This window comes from Artemia franciscana, chromosome 13 (genome assembly GCF_032884065.1).
Source record: "Artemia franciscana chromosome 13, ASM3288406v1, whole genome shotgun sequence".
Taxonomy (NCBI): domain Eukaryota; kingdom Metazoa; phylum Arthropoda; class Branchiopoda; order Anostraca; family Artemiidae; genus Artemia; species Artemia franciscana.
In genome coordinates this window covers 1955180-1971161 of record NC_088875.1, presented here as the reverse complement: position 1 = coordinate 1971161, position 15982 = coordinate 1955180, and the positions used below count along the sequence as shown (strand labels likewise).

The window sequence follows — 15982 nt, the reverse complement described above, 5'->3', positions numbered from 1 at the left end:
GCAATTTTGAAACAATATTCTAAAAAATCAAGGAACTAAAAAAGCTTAAAGGGGTCATAATTTCGGAGAACGACGTTCAAACTAAGAAGATTCCACCATTATCACGTTTTTAAAGAACCCCCTTCATCTTTCTAAGCTTTTACAGGAAAAAGGAAAAAAAAGCCAAGAGTTCTTTCAAATAAATGACCTGTCTAAACCAAGAATGAGCTACTTGGGTTAACCTCATTCCTAATTGGCATAGTACCTTATCTTCATTGGAATAAAAAATAAAATGAACCATAGGCAATAACGTGAATTAATTTTACAGCACTGATGACACGAAAACAAACCACTATTTTCTTAGTTACCTACTTTAAAAATAAAATCCTACCAAAGGGTCCGAATTGCTATTGGCCCAGAAAGAGAGTAAGGCTTTCTTATACACTATTAATAAGGGAGGAAGGAAGGTATGGTTTATTCAGATCGTCCCATACATGAAACAAGACAAGGCAAACTCAGTTCCCCGCCATTCATGTATAGGCTTTTTAAGGCGTTGAATCCTTACGACATTTACACTAACGGGTCTATAAAAAGAGCTTAAATTTTCCTTCCAAATCCACCTGTATTTACTGGTAGACTGCCAACAAGGCTTACCTGAAGGCTGAGCTGACTGAAAACAGCGCTGACGGTCTTAAAATCTCCATATTCTACAGTGTTACAAGCTTTTCAATAATGATAAAACCGTGTCAAGTAAACTGACATGTGAGGTTATGCTGTAGACAAAATACAGGTACCAAGCGTAAAAGACAAATGGGACATAAGGGACCCAAATGTGTAAAAACACTAAACAACACCTTTAGAGGAAGAGGGAAGTCCCCCCACAAAAAAAGACATGTAGCTAACGATAAAAAAATATAGAACTTAGACATACATCTTAATGTTTATTTGCGGCAATTTTATCCCCCCTCCTCCCCCACACATATCCTACAAAAAACAGACATAAAATTTCTCTATTGACTCTAACTAAACACCCAAACTCGACTTGAATCAAAATTATAGAAAATTTTTCAAGCAGGAAAAAATAACCAAATCAACCATTAAAAAACAACGAAAAAAATAACCAATTAATCCAAGGGGTTGCAGTCTACGTCACTTCATTTAAGCTGGAGGTAGAAAGGCGGGAACATTACAAGAGGCAGGGTTGGAGGCACAGAAGGATCAGAGATATAAAATGAAATAGAGCTGCATCACACAGTTTACCCCTTCTGCGTTTAACCCTAAGAAGTTAAAATCATAAACAATGTTTTCTTACCTCAATTTGTGCATTAATATGGTTAGCAAAAAGCATATGTTGTTGATGATAACCCTCGTAAGTTGATTGAGTACTAGAGGCAATGCTACTGGAAACTTCTGGAAATTGTCCAACTATTTTTTCCGTGGCTTCTTCAACAGCTTTTTCAGAGTTTTCGAGATTTTCGAGGATACCGGGTGAAAAATTAGTCGCTCGTGATCGCCACAGTATTTTGAGCTAGGAAAGGGACGTAAAAGGTTGGCACAAAGAAGCGCCAGACTGCCAGACAATTATACTAAGACTCATTATTTTATATGTTCTCGCTTTTCCCCATTTTTTTATGTAAAAGAAGAATAAAAAAGTTAAGCTCAACCAACTGTTCAAGCAATATGTTTCAAATTCTAGATTTAGTTTGTGCGTGTGTTTTTTTTATACCTCAGCAATGCAAATATAATATTGGTAATAACTACACGGGCCCATACCCATATAAATACACAGACGAAAGAAAAACAAACATTTCTGAGGAACTTCATTACTCTTGACAGAAGTTTAGTCCTGTTTTAAGTCTGACAGCCTAAAAATTTAATTTGAAAAAAAAAAACAACAACTTTTTATCGATTCTGGAATGAACTTTAGATCTATGCACGACATCTACTGAAAGTTAGTTTCCCATTAACTTTGTGTGAGACATAGTTGATGTTTCCGCAAAATAATTTTTCAGATTCTTACTAGACTATAAACCTGTGCGGTCACCAGCAGCTAATTAACGCATACTCGCACCACACTACGTAATACGTTCATATATGTCCGTATATATGTGCGCCATGATTACTTGGGAGCAATAGCATACTAAAAACATAGAGTAGCTATTTAAGCTTGATTACATTTTACCCCTTGTCTTTGCTTAAATTTTGAAATCATAATTCAAAATGGCACCGTCCAAAGACAGATCATTTTTAGCCTAAAGTTTGAGGAATATAAATATACATTGATTAGCATCTGATATGACCCAAAATGCCCCCACAGACCCTTCAAGTTGAGCCACAGAGAAAGAGAGAGACTGCGTGTAAAAAAATCTTATGACTAAAAACTTAGTTCTTGTTTTTTTTATCCATTGATTACCTTCTTTTTTATTCTTCTATTTATTTTCCATAAGTTACCCTTTAATTGTTTACAAGTTATTGTATGCATGGGTGAGAATTCTACATAGACCTTTGAAAGCAGCACATTCTGGGGTAGGTTCAAGCACGAAGGATAGACGTACTTTCTGGTAATTAAACATTCTTTATTGGAACTAAACCCTTTTTTTTAGTTTCTATTACTAAAAGAGAATATGACAACAATTCCCGAACTTGTATTACTTTAATTCATTGGTGTTAAAATTTTATTTCACTTAGTTTTTTCTTTTACATCTCAATTCACTCTCAAACGATACTTCCATCAGCCGTATTCTGAACGGGTACCTGGAGAAACCTGAGGAAGGTAAGCAGGAAGGGTATGCGAAAGCACAGGATGGATGCCCCGTCTTCAACCCCCAATTGAACCTCCTGGCTAAAGGGCCATGAAACGGAGATCAGCGCCGCAAGTTTGGACTTTAAGAGTCTAGTGCCGCAATCCCCCCTTTACATTCACTCGTAAATACTTCTTTATTGCATCCCTGTGCTGTTGTTTTATATAATCCCTCACAAGCAATTCTGTCTTGGGTAGTTTATGTCTTATATCCATGTAACATGTAGAAATAAGTAAAAGAAGTACATACAATAATAAAAGAAGTGTGTTGAGTTTTCTAGAGCATATCTTAACAAAATGAATACCAGTAAGAAAAGAAGTAAGTAACCATTTTTAAGGTAAGGATTAAAATTGATATTACTCCTTAGATATAAGTCAATAATCATATCATAAATTAATCATATATTAAAATAACATGATTTACTTTAAAGGCTCTCCTTCAAGTCTACAACATCGTTAAGAAACAAAATTGTTGAAACTTGAAATAAGAGATAATATATTCTGCATACTCTCAAAACGACTTTATTGTAAGAACGCTACATTTATACGGGAAAATTCAAGATCTTTTCTGCGTTTATTCTTAAGAAACTCAGAGATTTCTTACAATTCTTTCTTCCTATCAGTTATTACATTCTTAGGGAAAACTATTAATTTTTGAAAAGAAGAAAAAAAGAAGAGAGAGGAAAACCTATTCATTAATTAATCTAACACTAAAGATAAATTACAAACTTAGCAACAAAAACCATACACTAATTTCAAGTTAAATGAACAAGAACACAAGTAGAAAGGTAAAAGAGAGCAAATGCCATAGGAGGAGAGAGAGAGATAGAGGTAAAGAAGGATAAAAAGAGAAAGAGAGAAAGAAAGAATAAATTCCTATTATTTTCTGTTTGTTGAACACGGAAATTCTACAAAATCATAAACAATTTAAAACATTATCTAATTCCAACCAAGAGTAAAGTGACAATGTCAGTTTCTCTTAGAAAGCCAATGTTATAACAAAACGTTTGTAATCGCGGATTACAAGCTCCAGTATTTATCTTGTATAAACCATGGAAGGTCAAACTAAATCCTAGGAAACAGTTATTAAGAGTTTTGGATGTATAAACATTTCTAGTATGTTGACATTTGACTTGTATGAACAGTATAGTGATCATGGAGCAGGTGTTCATTGGCACTTAGTTGACGGGGGTCAGTGGCGTGACTGTGTAAGCTCAGCCAGAATCAACCCATCTCCAGATAGGTATCTGGAGAAGGCAAATAGGAAGAATGTGCGAAAGCACAGGACTAAATGCAAAGGGACAGACACTCAATTTCTGAAGATAAAAATTTATTGTGTTGATATATAAACTCCTACGTTGGTAACACTGCTAGTAATGTGCTGTGATCATTACTCCAACAATCAAGTGAACAGGGCATGGGACTAAATAGGATAGGATCCATTTAGGGTTTCAATGATAATAAACAAGGAACAAAAGACATGGTATCGTCTGAAGATAGCAGAAAATGCTGAAAAAGTGAAGAGGCCTAAAAAGACTGAAAAGTCTTTTAAGTGCCATTTTGGTACTGGAAGGTTATGGGTCACGGTGCACAAGAGAACCTTTCCAGCAAATAAAAACTGGACCCTTTGCACCATGATGACGTGCCTGAAGAAAACTCCTTAAAACCGATACAATTTTTGCATGATAACAAGAAGGCCAACTTAATAGGACTTCGTTCCAGACAGATTTTACAAAGCACTTTCAAATAGCTAGTACCAAACAAAACAAAAATTCAACATTCTCCAGACATTCCAAGTATTTATAAACTTCACAAAGAGGCAGTGAAAGGACCAGAAAAAAAAGAACATTTTTAACCCTAATAGGAATCGGTAAAGTTAAGAAAAATGACGCTGGAGATCGGTAGTTCGGGGCAGCGATATTGCCTGGAAAAATTCCACAGCGGCTAACAATGCACCGTTACTTCCATGCCGATAGGTCAGCATCTGACCGTTTTACACCTTTTATATGATTGCCGATTCACGAGCTGTTCTCAAATAGATCATCAGGACAACGCAGATCCGGGGAAAAGGGGTGACAACGCAGATCAGAGGATAGAACATACTTTGCCCTGATGATCCTCCTTTAAGACCTCAATTCTTGTATTCGACGGTAGTGCCAAATGGGGCATCCTCTTTGTTATCATAAGGGTAGATTTTTCAGTAGAATTGGAGAAAGCAAAAAGTAGCCTTTCAAACAAGTTATTGGGAGAACCAAAGAAAAATAAATAGTAAGTGTGGGTTCGTACTATGAATACTTGAGACATATAAGGAATAGATATACAAAACCACCAAGAAAAAAGGGTCAAAATTCGGTAGTAAAATGATAATCTGATATATTAAAAAAAAAAAAAGTGCAAAAAAGACGAAGAAACAATATATTGGTAAAACAACAAAGATTTTTTTTACTTGTGAAGAAGATAAAAAAGAGCTGAGTAGTTGAATAATAATAAACTATATATATATATATATATATATATATATATATATATATATATATATATATATATATATATATATATATATATATATATATAAACAATTTAGTTATTGTTACTATAATTTTTATAAGCCCTAGAATAACGACGAAAAGCAACCTTTCAAAAACAGATTTGACCCTAGACAAATCAATAATAAGATGCGCAGCACAATTTACAAACTGATATCCAAAAAAGACACTGCTCCAAAATCGGTGGCACTTAATACATATCTGAACACTTCACGATACCTGTTTATAATACAGTAAACACATTCGTGACCACTAGTCAGTCATAAATTTTTACTGGGGCGGTGTGTAGACGCACGCAGCCAAAACACAGCCCCAGCGTCATTTAGAAACTCCAGAGCACTCCAAAAGATAAAAGAAACTTTTAAGATTGGCAACTGGCGCTAGTGTCATTAGTGATCTGTCTTTTCCAGTCAAAGATCAAAAATATCAACACTGCAGACTAATAATATCAATTGTCTATTTTTTGGAAATGTTATATCGTTTTCTATGAAGTTACACTGGCGTTAACAGTCTTTAATTCCCACTTTTCCGATGTTAACTCGCCAAATATTCAACCATTATAAGTTTCTTTTCCTCACTGATCTGCTCAGTAACAGCTTTTTAAGGGTATTGAAAGTAAATAATTTCTTAGACCACATTGCTTTTCTATTTGCAAAAATTTAAGAGAAAAAAAAAACGGATTACAGTTCTGGGAGCGTTTAAAATACGAGTTACATTTTGTGTATTTAATTTTAGTTGTTTGTTTTTTCTCTTGTGTGCTAGTTGTCATTTTTTAGGTGGTTTGATGTGTTTTTGCTCCACTGCATATATATATAATTATATACATATATATATATATATATATATATATATATATATATATATATATATATATATATATATATATATATATATATGTGTGTGTGTGTGTATATATTATAGCGGTTAAACAGAGATAATCAGGTATACAGTCCTTACCTGGACAAACATGTTGAACTCTTGCAATATCAGACTTATGGTTTTGTATATGGCTTAATAGCCTTTCAATACGATTACTATTATTATGTGTAGCTGTATCATATTTCATCTCTATTGTTTTATAAGTTACAATTCGTAATGTCTACCGTTGCAAAATGAATAGCCAACAAACTTTCATTTCAGTTTTAGCACACTTACGGAAAAAAAAATTACTATTTAAAGGAAGCAACAGATAGCTAAAGAAAACAGAGCGATTCGAAAAACTCTTTTGTACTCAGCGAATCCCTTAGAGCAAATAGAAAGCTACTCATCCTTCATTTCCAGCAGTCGAAGCTCAGTGCCCACTTAGTATTTCATTTAGATTTAGTATTTAGTACTTTTTTTTTAGATTTAGTATTTTTTTACGATTTAGTATTTTATATTATTAGTATTTTTAGTATTTTTATATACAATTATTATTTTGTATTTTTTAGATTAAGCAATAGATTTAGTATATAGTGCCCACTTAGTATTTCGGTCACTGGCTAAACTGTGCAATGCTTGTGCCTTTTAGGCGTAATTTCTCATTAATGGAAACAAAACAACTCCGGCAAATTTACTACCAGTATGCACAGTATCTATTTGGCCTCCCACCTTAGGCGACTAATTCTTGGGCCAAAAGAAGATACTGCGTCATAGAGCTTAATGCTGCCATCAGCAGATGCGTCAATGCATATAATAACCGGATCAATAGACAGCTGTCGCAATAGACAGCTGTCGTATTTTTACAATGCTATTTGAATTTCGTTGTTGGTTTTATTTGTCATTTTCCGCCTTCCTCTTGTATTTTCTTTTTCCCTTTTTATAGCACACTTCAGTTGTCATTTATATTTGCAACGGGTCATAAATATACTCAGTTCAATTCAAAACTCTAGAGCGAAAATTCAGACAGAAGTCAACTTCTGCAGCAAAATCTCCCGCCATCCAATTAAAGAAATGTTCAAAAATATTTAGATCAGTTTTATTCGGACTAGAGCTGAATTCGTTTCTGCCCCACGTGAAACTGGGTTTGAAATAAGATTAAGATCTCTTTTTATCGACAGGTTAACAAGTTTTCAGATAGATAACCAAAATGACCAAAGTCACTTTATACGCATACCCAAAGAATATCTATATCTTCCCACGACATCTTCCAAGAAGGCGAGAAAACTTCCTTTTCGCTCAGATATACCGGCCAGAATTCACAAGCGTCTTTAAAATATAGAACACTTATATTTTTTTAGATTTAAAATTCGTATGGAGAGAAGAAAAGATCAGAGAGGTGCCCAAAAGCTCATATTCTTAATGTTTCCATAGAATTTTGCGTTTAATCAGACAAATCTGTAAGAATAGCATAGTGAATTCCCGTGACAAAATGAGCCAATTACAAATAATTTCGTGCGAAAAAAAAAACTAAAACTTAGAAGGAAGATGAAAACTCAATTCGAGCGATGAAGGATAGGGAAAATGTCAATAATTCTTCCTAAATACTTACACAACGATTCTCATAATTTTTACTTGTCTATAACATGAGAGAAGAGATGTAATAGCAGTTAAATTAACACTTTGGTCTTAATTTTTTGAAGACTTTGGTCTTAACTTTTTTTTTTTTGAAGACTTCGGTCTTCATTCATTTTTCATCCCAAAAATATCTCCAAGAGGCACGAAACAGAAAAATTTACCTTTTTTACAAAAAATATTTGTTTTTTAATGTTCTCACTTATAATCTTTATTCCGTTACCATCCCTTTATGCAAGAATAAAAAACATATACATGTATTTAGTCTGTATTGAAATGAACAAAGGTTCCTTATTATGACCGAATAAGTATGAGGTGTTTAATCGTGAATTACTTTAAACTATAATCGTGACTTGCATTTTTTTTATTCTTTCTCTATTTTACTGACGACTATTGGTCATATAGCCGATATATCCGCTTTGGTTTTATTTTAATCACTTTTTTCGTAAAATGTCCCTATTCCACATGGTTCTGGATAAACCACATTTAAACTGGTTAAGCTGGAAGAGCCTCAAGTGAAGCGAAACGCTCTGTCATGTAATTAACTAAAAATTTCGTTATTAAAGAATGCAGTTCAGATTAGGATATAAATATCCTGTTTTTATATTTTATATTTTAATGTATATTTTAATATCCTGTTTTTCTGCTGAAAGTAAGTCTAACAGAAAACCTAATGGGTGTTATCCAAAACCCTTCGAATCTTAGTTCAACTTTCGTGAGGTGACACAGCTAAAGCTCTTGAGCTGTATTTAGTTCGTTTTGATTGATGAATTTCTATTGTGAGTTAATATATTCCTCTTTTTTCCTGTCTTCTAGTATTGTGACGGCTATTGTTCATATGGCCAAAATATTCGCAAAGGTGCTATTTTAATCATTGTCAACGGAAAGAAAAACTATTCGATATAATTTTTTCTCTCAGTAAACCCCGTTGATTATTATTAAATTTTTATTATTCGTTTTCTCCACTTCTGAAAGCTATTGATTAATTAGCTGAAATACCTGCTTAGATTTTATTTTAGGACTGTCTTCTGAAAAAAAAACTTTCTTGGTATACCACAGTGACAAACCTCTCTATTGCCAAAACCAAATTTGCATTACTTATAATTAGACTTTTACTGATACATTTTTGATATGTTTTATCTATTTCACTACTGCTATAGGGCATACAGCTGAAAATATTCGCTTAGATTTTATTTTAATCGCTATTGTAAAAAAAAAACAACATTTCACATAGCTTCTATTTGTCAATAAACTCCAGTGATAAACCCCCTTATTGCCAAAATTAGATTTTAATTACTTAATATTAGATTTTTATTATATTTTTGTTTTCATTATTCGTTGTTCATTTAGCAGACGGCTATTGACCATATAGCCGAAATTTTCACTTAGGTTTTATGTAAGCGTCTGTCTCCAGAAAATGAAAACTTCTACATTGTTTTCAAGTAAACCCCAGTGACAAACCTCCTAATTGCCAAGAATAGACTTAGCATTTTTATCAAGACATTTTTATTATTCTTTTTCTATATATCTGACGGCTATTGGCCATATAACTGATATATTCGCTTCATTTTTATTTCAATAACTGTTATTAATTGATCACATAATTTCTTGCTGCTTGTGATAAACCTCAAGAGATAAACCAGCAAGAGATGAACGATTTCTTCTATTGAACAGGCTTGGCAAATATACATAAACAAAACATAAATATATAAAACCATCCATATTACATAGTAGCTATCCACTAAAAAGAAACAATACTCTATGCCCCTCAGAGACATATCTTACCATAAATAAAAAATAATGCTGTACATCGCCAAGGGGCATATCCAGAATTTTTTCGGGGGGAGCGTTAAAAAAGGATTTTTTTTCGTGGGAAGGGGTAAATTTTAAAAACACATCAAAATTTGGCTTATATTAATTTTTGTTATATTTTTGCGAATCGGAACATTTCGAGAGGGAGCTAAAACCCCCTAGCCCCCCTGGATACGACCATGGCATCACCCTTCCCCTGAACTAAAAAATGTGTTTACTTTATTTTTTCGAAAATGAGCTAGAACTAAGAAAGATTCTGCAGCAGCAACTGCCTATTACTTTCTTAGAGGCAAGGGAGATAAGGCATTAAACGTTTCAGTACTGCTAGCTCAAATTCTACTTAATGTAGTCTACACTTGATGAGTAATCGGTGGACTGGAGGGGGGGTGTGTAACAAACACTTTAGAGAAAATCAAATTCATCAGTCTTTTTATAAGGCAAATATAACAAATCATTGAAGGGGGCTTTTTCCAACATCCTTTCCTTTTTTTGAGATTTTGAAACCTAGGATTTCTATTCAATTTACGTTTGCTATTTTAAATACTGGATATTTTTACTTGGTAAGCCCGAAAATGGTGCTTGATATTTGAACTATTTTTGTCATTTTTCCTGCATATTTCATTCAGTTACATTTTTAAGGCTATAGTAAATCATTTCATCTATTGACCTATGTCTACAATTTCATTTATGTATTTTATGTACTCTTCGAAAAATCAAATTCTCCCTAAAAAAAAAAAAAAAAAAAAAAAAAAAAAAAAAAAAGCAAATAAAAATATATTAAAAAATCATTTCACAAGGAAGAGTTCAGAAGTTTGGCTGTCTGAAGAAACAGCCATTAAAGGTTTGAATGACAAACGAGTATTCTCTTCACTGTTGCCACATTGAACCGTGTAAAAAATAAGCAAAACTATTGGGTTAAGCTTAACAAAGCTTTTCGTCCGTAAAAATTAAAACATTAACCACTAATGCTTTAAATAATGAAGCTTTTAGGAATTACCATATTATCGTCAGTGTTGCCACATTGAACCGTGAAAATAAATAAGCAAAACTAATAAATTATACTTTACACAGATTTTCGTCAGTAAAAAACTAAAACATTAACCATCAGTGCTCTTTTTATTATAAATTCATCTCTCAGCTCATAAGCTGAGCTATTAAATAAGAATAAGCAAAACTATTAAGTTAAGCTTTACAAAGCTTTTTGTCTGTAAAAATTGAAACATTAACCACTAATTCTTTAAATAATGAAACTTTCAGCCAGTAGCATAGTGTCGTCAGTGTTGCCACACTGAACCGTGAAAATAAATAAGTACAACTAACAAGTCAAGCTTTACAAAGATTTTCGTCAGTAAAATATTAAACATTAACTCTTTTTATGATAAATTTATCTCTCAGCTCTTTTTTATGTTGAATTAAAAAAAAATGATTACCTTTTCTAGTTTTGAGAGTTCTTTTGGCGTAGCTATCGTCGTTGCATAGGCGAACATCGGCACAACAGCATCTTCAAGGGCTTGTTTGAGCTCCTCGCAGTTTTTACGCACACTATATAAGTGAGATCAAGAAAGCCGGTATTACTTCACAGTTGACAAAAGCGGTAAAAATAAAGTTTCCCCCCTCAAAAAAATGTTTACTAACTAACTCGATCTATTTAGCAGTGAAAATAAAAGTGTGAGTTATTACCAATGATGAAGGACATCGTTGACTAAGTAGACAAGATGAAGTCGCTCCAAAAATGCCAATCCAGGGACTATGCCTCTGAGAAAAACAAAATTCATCAAAAAATGGACATATAATTAACACCAGTTTAAATGAAACTAATATAACACACTACATTAAACACGGTTCGCGTTGTAAAAAAAATGGCAAAAGTTAATTTATGCCAATCAGAAAATGCAGAGTGGCCTCCACCCACCCTACAAATCCTGCCTTTAATCTGATTGGTGGAATATCAGACACAAGATCTGTCAATCAGATATCTGCCAATCAGAAAATGCAGTGGCCTACACATACCCTTCCAATCCTGCCTTTAATCTGATTGGTGGAGTATCAGACACAAGTGTAGCTCTTAATAATTGAACTGTATTTAGTAATGCATGAGACCGTCGTATCAGCATAAGTTCGGAATTGTATTTCTCAGTTCATAACAGACAGATACTCTAAAAGAGTTGTTAAATGAAAGGAAAACCTATTAGCTTGATACACTCTAAATTTGTTTTTCCTTAAACCATTTCTAGAATTAGAGAATTTAAGACATAAGAAATTGATATTTTTTCTTTAACATTTTTTTTTACATTTGAAAACAAATTCTGCATTATGCCAGAGTAATTAAACATCAAGAAATCGCGCCAATTTTTCTATCCTTCATTATAATCGTTATTACTTTTCAACTATATTTATTTCTTTTTCAATTCAAATTCCAAATCCAAGATTTTAAAACACGAGAGAAAGATCCAGGATCTTTTATCAGCAACACATTTATTTCCACTGTTAGCCGTTAGAAACAGCTAACAGTTTCTGCATTAGAAACGCAGAAATGCGCCGTAGTTTCTAAGTCAAGAAAAAAAACAACAAATAAATTGGTGTTATGGCAAGAGATTAAACTATTTAATGTGTTAAAAGATAGTCATAATGTCGTAGTTAAAATTGCTTGATCTCCAAGAAGTCTGAAGAAGATGCAGCAAATTCACATAAACATGGGTCTTAAAGTGGAAGTTTTTCCCAGATTAATCCATTGCCAACTCTCCCCCCCCCCCCATTCACTAGGAGTGTCCATGGTCCAGGGTCAACAATCCAGCACGAACAGCTCATATGATGAATGAAAAGGTATTTGATTTTATAACCATAATCTTACATCACCTGAAGCACTGAATTAAATTAGATACCGGACTGCCTAAAGGTTAGATCTGAATACTCTTTTTATGGGTTATGGGTAGCTGCAACCTAGCGGAGGGCAAACCACGGCTCATAGTAAAAAAAAAAAAAAAAAAAAAACACTTTAAAAAAATTGGCAATAGAGAAAAGTTGTCATTTCCCACAAATCCAGGAAAAGTAACTATTATCTAAATTAGCCTTAATAGTAAAATATTATTTTGAAAACAAATTTTATAGAATTTTGAAAAAAAGCCCAATACCCTCCAAAAATAGCCTCGAGTTAAAACAAAAAGTACACCATTAAAATTTCCATAGCTGAGAACCCTATTCAGGAAACTTACAGTTGCGTGACAACAAAGAAAATCACTTTTATGAATAGGTAGCATAGATGTCTCTTTTTTTTCTTTTTTCTTATAGAATAGACCATGCTTATTCACCACAATAGCCTCAAGCTAAGATGATTATGTGAAAAAAAAAATCAATTCGATAATACAAGGAGCAACTAAAAACAGCAACAATAAAGATACAAAGTAATGCTTCTTCTGTGACAAGCAAACAGATATTTACTTAAATCGACAATAATAATATATAATTGGTTATAACTACATTTATACATTGCATAAAGAAAGAAATTTGTTTAAACAGAAATTTTTCCCTTGGATGAAATATAGAAAAAATTGACACTAATCATTAAAAAAATCTTTTTTACTTGAATGGAAAAAATTTCCTTGCTTTTCGAAAAGCAGATATAAAAAACAAATAAAAAATAAAATATAAAAATTACACTCGATTGTTTTTTGTTTTTTTTTTTGCAAAAATATATCTACCTTTAACCATAGTTGAAAATCAGGGCTGCCACTTACTTATATATAAGATATTTTATAAGAAATGATCGTCGATCTTGATCAGTAATGTTGGCAAAAATCCAAGCTTTTCCACTCGCTATTGAATCTTTAGTACAACTGGATTGAATTGGCTGCATCAAACTGTCTAAAGCGGTCAAATCGATGCCCAGAACAGCTGATTCTGATATTAGCCAATCACCAAGAGCTTTCTTCGAGCTTTCGGCTATTTGTTCTTTTTGTTGTACCATTAAAGACTAGAATACGATAAAGAGAATAAAACATATAAAAAAAGACTAGCATACAAAAAAAAAATCACAATCACACTGAAGAAAAGACTCAAATTTAACCCATTAAATTCATGAATAAAAAAAGGAGTTTGCTTTGATCAGTTGCCGATTTGCTCCAATTCTTCCACCATTACAGACCAAAAAAAAAGGCTAGACAAAAAAAAAAGAGTAGGCCTACATCAAACAGACTAGAATAAAATATAATCAAGTTGGGTAGTTGATTAAAATTCAAAAGTCAGAGATTGAAGAAATCCCGCTTTGAACCATTACATTCCAGAATACCAAAAAAGAGACTAAAATAAGAAACTAGAATAAAACATCTTGCTTTGGACAGTTGGCTACTTGTTCTTTTTTTTTCTTTTTGCTCCTAGAGACTAAAATAAAACACTAGAGTAAAAAAAAACAAAAAAAAAAGAGAGTAGAATAAAAAGACTAGAATAAAATACATTCCAGTCAGGTAGTTCATTAAAATTTAAAATTCAGACACTGAAGAAACCCTACTTTGAACCATTAGGTTCTAGAATAAAAAAAAGAGACTAGAATAATAAGAAAGGGGTTAAAACAAAAAAGTCTTGCTTTGAAGTGTCAGAGAGTTATTTTTTTGGACCAATAGAGACAACACAATAAGAGACAAGAGTTAAAAAAGAAGATTACAAATTTTGGATTAAAATTCATTCAAGCCGGGTAGATTCAAAAATTGAAGACTGAAGAAAAGAGCTTCCTTTCAAATATTAGATTCTAGAATACAATAAAGTTTGATTAATGATTGTATAATTAAAGACACAAAACCAAACACATTACATTATTATGCTACCATGTTAGTGAAATTACATTAGGAAGGCCAAGACAAGCTAGATCTGGTGTGGAGGCCAAGGGCAAGAAATAATAATACCACGCTAGTTTCGGCAACTACCATTCTAGTCCAACAGTTCGTGGTAACGTGGTAATTTGCATATTTATAAAAAGCTACACTCTCATTCTATCAGAAACTTTGGTACAAACGAAAAGTATTAAAAATGGCATAGAATAAATATGAAAATTTTCTATGTCTTATTTTTACAAAAAACATTACGAGAATACTGTTTTAAGTTTGAGCGTCACGTTTCAAACAGTTCGTGGTAACGAACTGTAGTAAGGAGCGACCCGGCTCAATAGTAACCAAAACTCTAAAGAATTGAATTTTGATATCAATAGCTACATCAAAAGAATCGCATTTTAATGCTGATTTTAAATATATAAGTTTCATCAAGTTTAGTCCTACCCATCAAAAGTTACGAGCCTGAGAAAAGTTGCCTTATTTATGAAAATAGGGGGAAACACCCCCTAAAAGTCGTAGGATCTTAACGAAAATGACACCATCAGATTCAGCGTATCAGAGAACCCTACTGTAGAAGTTTCAAGCTCCTATCTACAAAAATGTGGAATTTTGTATTTTTTGCCAGAAGACAAATCACGGGTGCGTGTTTATTTGTTTGTTTTTTTTCCCCAGGGGTCATCGTATCGACCAAGTGGTCCTAGAATGTCGCAAGAGGGCTCATTCTAACGGAAATGAAAAGTTCTAGTGCCCTTTTTAAGTGACCAAAAAATTTTTGGTCACCCACGCTCATTTTTTTCCCAAAGTCAACGGATCAAAATTTTGAGATAGCCATTTTGTTCAACATAGTCGAAAACCATAATAACTATGTCTTTGGGGATGACTTACTCCCCCACAATCCCTGGGGGAGGGGCTGCAAGTTACAAACTTTGACCAGTGTTTACATATAGTAATGGTTATTGGGAAGTGTACAGACGTTTTCAGGGGGATTTTATTTTATTTGGGGGTGGGGCTGAGGAGAGGGGCTATGTTGGAGGATCTTTCCTTGGAGGAATCTGTCATGGGGGAAGAAAAATTCAATGAAAAGGGCGCAGGATTCTCTAGCATTACTATAAGAAAACAATGAAAAATAAACATGAAAACGTTTTTTCAAATGAAAGGAAGAAGTAGCATTGAAACTTAAAACGAACAGAGATTATTACGCATATGAGGGGTTCTAAAAATACTTTAGCATAAAGAGCGAGGTATTTAGGAGGAGATAAATACCTTGCTCTTTATGCTAAAGTATTTTTAGTAATTTCAACTATTTATTCTACGGCCTTTCTGATTCAGGGGTCATTCTTAAAGAATTGGGACAAAACTTACGATTTAGTGTAAAGAGCAAGGTATTAACGAGGTTACAAACCCCCTCGTATACATAATAAAAATATAAGGTTATGAAAGTTTGTTACGTAAGTTAATTCTTAAGTTACGCATATTTTTTACTAATAAAAACGTTCGTTAAAACTAAAAGTTCTAGTTGCCTTTTTAAGTAA

At 33.0% G+C, this 15982-nt stretch overlaps 1 protein-coding gene across 1 annotated transcript in view; it reads right to left on the bottom strand.

Annotated features, from left to right (window-relative positions):
* Positions 1-15982, bottom strand: part of LOC136034376 (calcium homeostasis endoplasmic reticulum protein-like) — a 72957-nt gene that overhangs the window by 24989 nt on the left and 31986 nt on the right. Inside the window, exons 5-8 of the mRNA XM_065715518.1 lie at positions 13365-13600; positions 11311-11385; positions 11061-11172; positions 1292-1507 (exon numbers count right to left, since the gene is read on the bottom strand). Coding sequence (XP_065571590.1) covers positions 1292-1507; positions 11061-11172; positions 11311-11385; positions 13365-13600 — 639 coding nt within the window. The remainder of the gene's footprint in view (positions 1-1291; positions 1508-11060; positions 11173-11310; positions 11386-13364; positions 13601-15982) is intronic.